Here is a 9,762-nt window from a genome sequence, read left to right on the forward strand (position 1 = left end):
GTATGCAGTCGTACCTTCATTACTTCAAAAACACTGCTTTTTAAAAACACACCTGGGCATGCACATGGGGCATTCAACAGCTCAGCTCAGCTCAGCTCAGCGTGTGTGTGTGTGTGTGTGTGTGTGTGTGTGTGTGTGTGTGTGTGTGTGTGTGTGTGTGTGTGTGTGCGTGTGTGTGTGCGTGTGTATGCGTGTGTGTGTGTGTGTGTGTGTGTGTGTGTGTGTGTGTGTGTGTGTGTGTGTGTGTGTGTGTGTGTGTGTGTGTGTGTGTGTGTGTGTGTGTGTGTGTGTGTGTGTGTGTGTGTGTGTGTGTGTGTGTGTGTGTGTGTGTGTGTGTGTGACATTTCTCTATGAGAGGATTTTGCCTGTTTGTGAATTAAAAAGTAAACTTGTCAGATTAAAGCGATGTTTTGGAAGCACTGAGCATATGACTTGGGAGACTTGGGATTACTCTGTGATCATTGTTCTGGGGTTTATAAATGGATGTTTAATATACATTTACTATCCTATCCTCTCCTACTTTTCTTCTTTTCGTCATAATGTTCTCTAATTCTCTCATTCTTCATTCAACTAAGATTCTCCATTTATTCAAGGCTTCATGGAGTGAAGGATTGATCAGTCATTTTGGGGGTGAAGTACTCCTTTAGCCCATTAAAACAGGGAAAGCATCTGTGTCATTTTAGATTTGAGCTATATATCGTTGCTGTCGGGCAGAAACCTCCTATCTCCATATTCTAACTTTTTGTATTTTTTCGTAAATTAACACCCTACTTGATCATACTACAGCGTCACACAAAAGCATCAAGTAGCAGATCTACAAGCTCGAAACGCGGTGCGAAGCAACACGTTTTGAGCTTGTAGATCTACTACTTTTGCTATTTTTGAATTTGAATCCTGAGAAGTAAGTTTTGGACATAATGAGGTTTACACCCGACAGAGATGATATATAATAACAGATATCAGAAAACTGTTAGGATTTAGAAGGCATTTGTAGAATCGGCCTCAGGTCTTAATGGGTTAAGACTGTTTTAATGAGTTCAAATAGGATCCAGTTTGTGTGTATGACTTATATCTACAGTATGTGGATATAAATACAACTCTGTTTCTTCCATGTTGTCTTGAATATATTTTCCTTCATTTACCAACCTGGAACAAACAGCATCATACAAGTTTAATAAGTCAAACCCTGAAACAATGGTTGTCATTGAATAAGATATTTTAGTCTGACAGTTTGTATTTAATTGTCGAGGAGCTCACAGCTTACAGAGTTATCTATAGCACCATTAGTTCTGTAGATGTCAAATAAAATTGAATCTTACCACGGCTTGTTCCTGGTTTGACCTGAGATTAAACTGTGTCTTCAGTGGTTTCTGGAGCTGCTGATTCTGTGAATAGAAAACAATACACAGAACATGTTAGCAAAAATGATTGGTAGTGCCTTTTAATCCACATTATGTTGAGTATGATTAAATACCGTACTCAAATTACTCATCTGAACTTTTGACAATATATGAGGCTGTATCTGCCTTTGTTTTCAGGACTAGAGGTATTCTATCATTATGTTTCAATGCAGCAAATTCATTGTTGAGGGAATAAAATCCTATTGTATTGTGAATTACACTGTACTGTATAGGTGGATATGTATTTCACCTACCTTTCTTATTCTTGGCTTTGCCTTTGTTTTGGTAATTAACCTATATATATATATTATAGTTGCTCATTCATTCATTCTATCACTGAAATTCCATTATTGATCAGCTGGTATGTGATTGATTGATTGATTGATTGATTGATTGATTGATTGATTGATTGATTGATTGATTGATTGATTGATTGATTGATTGAAGGGCTGACCATGCTGAAGTGGGGCGTGTCCATCGTCTGGCCTTCCTCTCTGATTGGTCCTCTGGTCTGCTGCTGAACTCTGATTGGTTCCCTGGGACTCGACAGATCTGTTCAAAGATAAACATTTAGCAACATAAAGCAGTAAACAGTTTGAAGATCAGACAGACAGTCTGAACCATCATAGTTCATTAATTAATTGTATATAAATGTTGTTAGTAGAGTTGCTTTTTGTAAAATAAAGAATAAATACAAAACTTAACATAATTAAATTAGCATAATTCCCAGATCATGGTGAGTAGATAGAGTTCAGTAGTTGAGTACATTAACTTCATAACTCAGACAGTCGGTGTGTGGTTCTTCCACAGAAGAACATGAAGCAGACAAACTCATATAATAATCAACAGCATCATTGTTTAATCCACACAGCAGTCAGTGGATTACAGGTGTTGTCCTAAAGACAGATAGTTGTACATAGGCCTACCTGATACAAGATGGATCTGTAATACAGAGAGTAAAATATGTTAAATATTGTTTTACACTGTAAGCCAGTCCTCTGTGTACAATGTCACAACATATTGTAGCAGTGATTCATTAATTAGTTCATGTATTTATAGGATGTGAGTAGTCAGTTAGTTGTCACCTTTAGTTTTTCTATATCTACTCAGCAGGGTCAGTAGGATGGTCAGCAGAATGACAACTATTAGTCCTACAATCAGACGCACTACATGTAGAGAACTCTGTTCCTCTGATCCAGACACTGAAACCAAAATAACATTTATTTGAATTACCTTTCAAATGTGCTGTAACTACAAAACTGAATGAAAAATAACAGTTTAATTACGTTATAAATGTAATTTCAAAACTGATTGACAACAACAAAGTGACTATGAGATTCTGGGCTGGGGCGGCCATTAGCGGCAATCAACGGCCTCCCATTCGCCGTCATTATAGTTTTTTTTCAGCCGGGGCAGCCCGAACACTCGCCCAGCGCATTCGGCACTGCGACACTCCCGCTTATATAATAATCTTTCAGGTTGTGATACAAGCATGAAATTTGGCAGGAGCAGTATCCATGAGTCACTTGATAAGAAAACGCTCACAGGCACTTGAATTTTCAAGATGGCAACCATTTTTGGGTGGATTAACCCCATATGCAGCCTGTCTGATACGCAACACGTTTTGTGTGTTGAAGCAGAGCTGCTCTTGTTGGAGGAATGGCTTCATATGGCCTCTGCTTTCGGGTAAACATGTCAAATAGACCCATAGAGAGAGAGAGAGTTCTGACACTAGCGTTCACTCCTTCGGGCCAGGTCTTCTTTGGCACCGGGTGAAAAAGGGTTACAAAATCGTGGAATAAAAAAAATAAAAAATAAAAATAAATGGGCGCCATCTTGGATTTTTGAGTGGCCAGCGCCTTTTTCCAGTGGCCCTTAGAGAGCATTTGTGCCTTATTTCATGCTTGCATCACAAAGTGAACGATTATTTTGAAATGTGCCATTAATCTGCTGTACTAGGCCTATTGGTCTCAAAGGTCAAACTAGCCTTCATGATTTTGGGGCATAAACAATTACCTCAAGAACAGATGGTCCAATATCACTTACAGTATATACCGATTTCTTTGGCTTATAGGCCAAAATGTGAAGTGGCCTGTTATAGTGCCATAATGAGGCCGATTTGAAATATTTTGGGTAGAGGTGCTTCCTTGGCCTACTGGGAGTGGGAAGTTTCAAACGGATCGAGAACGAGAACGAGATCGGCTGCTCACAGACAGACTCAGACAGACACACGTATGGGGTGTAAACATAATCTCCTGCCCCCGGCCGCTTTGACATGGTGGAGATCTTTAAATGACTCACCATCAGTAGTATTTAAGATGAGAGCATCACTGTATTCAGTGTAGTAAACTGGATATCCTCTCCCTGCTCTGCACCTGTAGACTCCTCCTACTGACATTCTGATTGGTCCAGTAGAGTATTGATCACCTCCTATGATCAGTGATTGGTTGTTTTGGTACCAGTAGTATTTCCATCCCGATGAAACCTCCACAGAGCAGTTCAGTGTAACACTGCCCCCTGCTGGTATGACTGTCTGCTCAGCTTTCAGTGTGGCCTTTGGTCGATCTGTTGTTTACATTACAGAGAAAAACTTCAAACTACAGACACTTCCTGGACAAACTGGGTGAAAGCTACACAGAGTATAAATTAATGAACAAATACACTGACTCAGTAGGAATACCATTTGACTAGAATGTACATTTAAAAACATGAATACACAGTGTAGTAGAAATAGAGCATTTATTTAAGTTAAATTATGATTACCATTCATCAATTCATGTTTCCAAATCCATACCTAAAGTTCCCTAAACATAATGATTTGAAGCCTGCTACAGCCATTATGCTGTATACACACACTTTTATTTGCAGACTTTGTGCAGGGAGCTGGGACTCTGTAATATAGGCAGCATAAGTCTGTAATAAGAAACTAGTTGACAGCTTTTCATTTTGGAGTAAATTATCACTTTAAATTGGCCTACGATTAAGATTTTAAGATAAGATTAAGATTAAGATTAAGAATTTTTGGCAGTATAGTTGATGGCACTGTTTCAGAGAATGTTGTTTTGTTTTGCATAGGGCACTGTTCCCTCTCTCTCTCTCTCTCTCTCTCTCTCTCTCTCTCTCTCTCTCTCTCTCTCTCTCTCTCTCTCTCTCATACAGTATCAAAGTTATACAAAGTATATACCTTTAAAAGACACAGTGAAGGGGTTGCTGTGTTTGGATTGTTGTTGGTCAAGTTTGCGTTGACCTATACACTGGTATTCACCACTGGGATTCTCAGAAGGACGAAAAGTGTAGTCAGGTTCTTCACTGAAAGACTTAGCAACAGTCACGCCGCCCTGTGGGTTGTTCTTCCACCATGTGTAAGTCCAGCCAGAATCACTTCCTTCCTTGATCGTACACTTCAGAATAAGAGTCTCTCCAGTGAAAATGTCAGGCCAGTCAGGGTGTCTGCTGAGAACAGTAGCAGGTCGCTCTGTAGAAGTAACACACACACACACACACACACACACACACACACACACACACACACACACACACACACACACACACACACACACACACACACACACACACACACACACACACACACACACACACACACACACACACACACACACACACACGGAATCAAATCATAGAAAGAATCAAGTTGACTAGAACATGAATTAATACAAAATAATAAAGTGACAAATAAATGATGCAGTGATAGGTGTAAATGTGATCTTTACTGAGTGAGTGAATGAATAAATGAATGAATGAATGAATAAATACATAAACAAATAATTCACCTTGACTGTGTCCATAGCAGAGCAAGCTACACAGCACTGAAACACATTTGAGGAGACAATATCAAGTTAAACATACATATCAGATCTTTTTAGCATTACTCATTAACATTTTAATCATTACTAATTAATATGATACCAAAATGAACAGCTATACAGTAGATTCAAGATTCAAGAACAAATAACACACTTTTTTCTCTCTTAAGTTATTATTGTGGCCTCCTGGTGGCGCTATAATAGGCCAACGTGAAAAGGATGGCATTTCTTCTTAGGCCTTTCACGGCAATCTGACACTTTATTCATGATTTGAGGCATTTAGTTCCAAAAAAGTGTTTTGCTAAATTAGACCTGCTGGTGGCGCTATAACAGGCCAATGTGAAAAGGGTGGCATTTCTTCCTCGGCCTAGTGGGAATATGCGTGCAAAATTTCACTGAAATTGCATGCTGCGTTCATGTTTTGAGGCATTTTGTTCAAAACGAACCAATCCTGCTAACTTTGGAAGCCATTCTTAGGCAATCAGGATGGAATATGGGAAATCGGATAGATCCGTGTTGATCACATGACTATAGAGATACTGTGTACCAATTTGTAGGAGTAATATAACAAAAATTGTATAGCACAAATCAACCTCCTGGTGGCGCTATAACAGGCCAATCTGAAAAATTGGGCCAGAGGTTCTGAATTGGCATCCAGGGAGTGTGTGTGCACAGTTTCGAAGTGACCGGGCCAACGGTGCCGGAGATCAGCTGGTCACAGAGAGAAGGACACACGGACGGACACACGGACAGGGTGCAAAACATACTCTCTCGCCATGCCTTTCGGCTTGGCGGAGACAATAATATTAATACAATAAATGTTTTGCAGCTTGTTGGGAGCTATAATCACTGTTTGCTGAAGTGTAAATGATGAATACATAAATAAATAGTGATATGCAGATACAGACACTAGACTAGATCATAGATTCCATTGGTATGTATTACTGTATTCCGTTAAAGCTAAATTTTAACAAAATGTTGTTTAAGTACAACCATGCAATTCATAGAAATAGGTCAAATACTAATTCAACAGATCTACTAGTAATAATAGTGATATAACAGATCTATTAATAATATTAGTGATATAATAGATCTACTAGTAACGATGGTTTTATACTCACAGAGTAGAATGCAGAGCCCCATCCTCCCCTGTGGTGAACGACTCTGACAATCTACTTCCTACTTAAGTAGCTCTATATGAGGTATATCTGCTGCTGTAGAGCGAGGGGAGGGGCGTGATGATCTTAGCATGTTTTAACTTCTTTAGTAAATGAATTCATATCTCTTGCTTCCTCTTTTTCTGGAAGACAGGCTGAGATAAAGATCCCCCATTCCTTGCATGTCTAAATAGATGTTTTCTACTTGTGATATATGCCATGATTAAACACAGGGTCACTCCATGCTCATTCACAAATGGAAAACAATAAGAAATCACCAACTTTTCTTGTTTTAGATCTCAACATTCCTGAGATATGACTAATTATGTAATTTTGACTTTTGATCTGTAGTGGGAGACGTTTATATAATGCCAATTGTGCATATTATTTGTTCAAAATCATTTCTGTTGTATTTAAAATGTTAGGCTCCACAGCAGGGGGTCTGGTCACAAACAGCTGTGTTTCCATGTGGACTGCTTCAGTTACTGTAGTTCTACTAATTGTGAAACTGTCAGTATAACTATGTTGTGTTATAGAGTCTATCAGTGTAGCATTCCTACAGTATGTGACTATTCATTTATCTGTGTATAAAAAGTGTATTGATTGCTGAGTGTGCTTTTGCCCTGTTGGGGGCTTTAGGGAGAGAGAGAGGGCTTTCCAGCCTTGACCATTGCAAGCTAGGCTGTTAGGTGCTGCTGTAATGATCATCTTGGAAATAGACATGTGTCAGATCTTCTTAACTCATAAGGTAACCATGTCAGCCTAATGGTCATTCCCACAAGTTTCATGAATATCCATCTGTCTGTTCTGCTTGATTGTCAATTTGACCGTTAACTATTGGATATAAGGGTATAAGGTGTTGTGTTTAAATTAAGCAATATTACACGAGAGGGTGTGCTTTACCGTCATTATTGGCACGCCTGTGATGCGGTCAGGAACGAGGCGAAGCCGAGTTCCGCCAGCATCACAGAAGTGCCAATAATGTAAGGTAAAGCACACCCTCGAGTGTAATATTGCGATTATACAACAGTTACCAACAAAACACATCCAAATGTATACATATTGTGGAGCAATTCATAATAAAAAAGTTTCGCTATTATCCGTTTCCCTGTAAAGAGAAGAGTTTTTCACTGAGACATTAAATAGTCCCTGTAGCAGCACTATGAGCCTGAGGCACCGTCTCATCAACACAGCCGAGATATCAATGCTTGCGCAGTGGAATGAATTCCAGTATATGCTCCGTCGTACGACCGTGTCACATGGCCAAAATAACTGATCTACAAGCTGACAACGCGTCGCGATGGCGACGTGTTGTGAACTTGTAGATCGGCTATTTTCGCCGTGCGATACCTTCGTACGATAAAGTATAACATACACTGGACTGTTAACGAAATGGGAGTAATTTTACTTTAACACAGGAGGATATTTATAACCTTCTAACCATTGATCAACCGTAAGTCCACCAAATAAGTCAAAATTAACAACATAGTCCATTTTGCATAGCTGTTTGTTCTCCGGTGCCGGCGGTGGGTCAGGCTACTGTCTGTTTGTTTTCCTACCGTGGGACAGCGTGACTTCACAGCACAGCTGTGCGATATATGGTCTAATCAGGTGCGGACTGCAGTGCGGAGTGATTTATTAATGTGATTAGGCCCGTGCTATGATGCTGGTTTGAAGCACGGCTAGAAAGCTATTTCAGCCAATCAGATTGCTTGGTCGGAACTACCTGTTGTATAACATTAATTAAGTAATGGTTAATTTAATGGGTGTTGTGATGACATTAGTTAAGTAATGGTTAATTTAATGGGTGTTGTGATGACATTAGTTAAGTAATGGTTAATTTAATGGGTTTTGTGATGACATTAGTTAAGTAATGGTTAATTGGATGTAGGGTTTTGGTGATGGGGAGGCTACAGCAGGAGATGGGAGTGTGTACATGTTTTATAGTGGACTGCGTTGGGGTCAGTCAGGGGCAGAGCCTGTAAGTGGGGAATGTTGAACGGGAGGAGTAGGTTCTACATGCTCCCGGGTGGGAGTCCTCACTGGCAGGTGAGCCAGTAGGGCTCTCCTACTGCCAGTAGGGCTCTCCACCAGAGGCAGCTCCACAAATCATGTTCAACCCAGATTTGGCTCAACTAAGGGAATGAACTCGTTCTCATGCTATTCATCGAAAATGTGGAATGCCCTACCAAAAGGAGTAAAGGAGTGTAAAACCCTACTCACTTTCAAAACTGCCCTAAAGATACACCTTCAGGAGGCTGCAATTCGAAAATGGCCCCTGTCTAAGTCTTAACCTACCCCCCCCTACCCCCTCCTTCATTTTCCTCTTTTGTATATATATATATATATATTTTTTTTTTTCTCTCTTCATACCAGTAACCTGAAAGCTGATTGTATGACATTCTGTATAGTAGTGTGTATATCTATCTGCCTTATATTTCATCATGATTTGTGTGCATGGGGGTCTCATCTTAAACAAGCTTAGTGCTTAATGAGAGTTCCAGTTTAGTAGACCTTGTATTGTGAATTTGTACTTCCATGTACTGTTATGTACTGTCATGTACTATTCTCATGTCTTACTAAATAAACTACATCAATCAATCAATCAAAGGGTACAACAGCAGCGGCAAGCCGTCGAAGAATTGATGTACCAATATTTGGCTACGTTTAATGTATTGTTTGTCTTTTTTGTGTGGTTTTAGTGTTTTTAAAGGCCACTGAAAGGAGGCCAGAACTGGTGGTAAACAGGGGACCGTATTAACCCTAACCCTAACCTTAGTGGGGAACATAGAACCCGGGGAACATAGGTATGACCCCGGTAAACAGACAGCATTGTTTAGGTTGGTTTGTAATGAAATGGTAAATTTAAAGGGAGGCAGTGGATCAGTAGGTAGAGCGGCCACTTAGGAATCAGTAAGGCTCCCGGTTTGATCCCAAGACTCCCCCTGAGTTACGGTGCGTTTTAACAGCGGGCGATTCAGGATAGTATTTTCCGGAAGTGCATTATATGTCTATGAGAGCCGGCAACTACTGGCGATAGGGCGAAGTGGGCGGGGGGGCGATGAAAGATGGATTTTCTTTATCTTTTGGACGATGTCGCCCGGCGATCGCCCGAGAGTCGCCCGCTGTTAAAACGTACTGTTAGTGTCAAAGTGTCCTTGAGCAAGTTTCTCCTTGCTCCTGATTGCATGGTCTCCTCCACTCTGTGTGTGTGTGTGTGTGTGTGTGTGTGTGTGTGTGTGTGTGTGTGTGTGTGTGTGTGTGTGTGTGTGTGTGTGTGTGTGTAAGATGAGTATTATAAACATTGATCTTTTTTCTGTCGGCCAGAAATCTCCATATTTCAATATTTTGTTGTAAATTAATGCTCTACTTCATCATACA

The 9,762-nt window shown here is 40.1% G+C and overlaps 1 protein-coding gene across 1 annotated transcript; it reads right to left on the reverse strand.

The window, feature by feature from the left end:
* Positions 1-325: 325 nt before the first annotated feature.
* On the reverse strand, positions 326-6,368 carry LOC308087304 (uncharacterized protein). The gene is made up of 9 exons (XM_080431081.1): positions 6,346-6,368; positions 5,192-5,227; positions 4,585-4,875; positions 3,702-3,965; positions 2,486-2,602; positions 2,327-2,342; positions 1,855-1,952; positions 1,320-1,385; positions 326-1,146 (listed from the first exon to the last, which is right to left on the reverse strand). Exons 1-8 carry the CDS (start codon positions 6,365-6,367, stop codon positions 1,348-1,350), a joined length of 882 nt encoding a protein of 293 aa, XP_080287207.1. The 5' UTR covers position 6,368; the 3' UTR covers positions 326-1,146; positions 1,320-1,347.
* Between the last annotated feature and the right edge of the window lie 3,394 nt (positions 6,369-9,762).

Source organism: Gymnoscopelus braueri (genome assembly GCF_963280865.1).
Source record: "Gymnoscopelus braueri genome assembly, chromosome: 6".
Lineage (NCBI taxonomy): Eukaryota > Metazoa > Chordata > Actinopteri > Myctophiformes > Myctophidae > Gymnoscopelus > Gymnoscopelus braueri.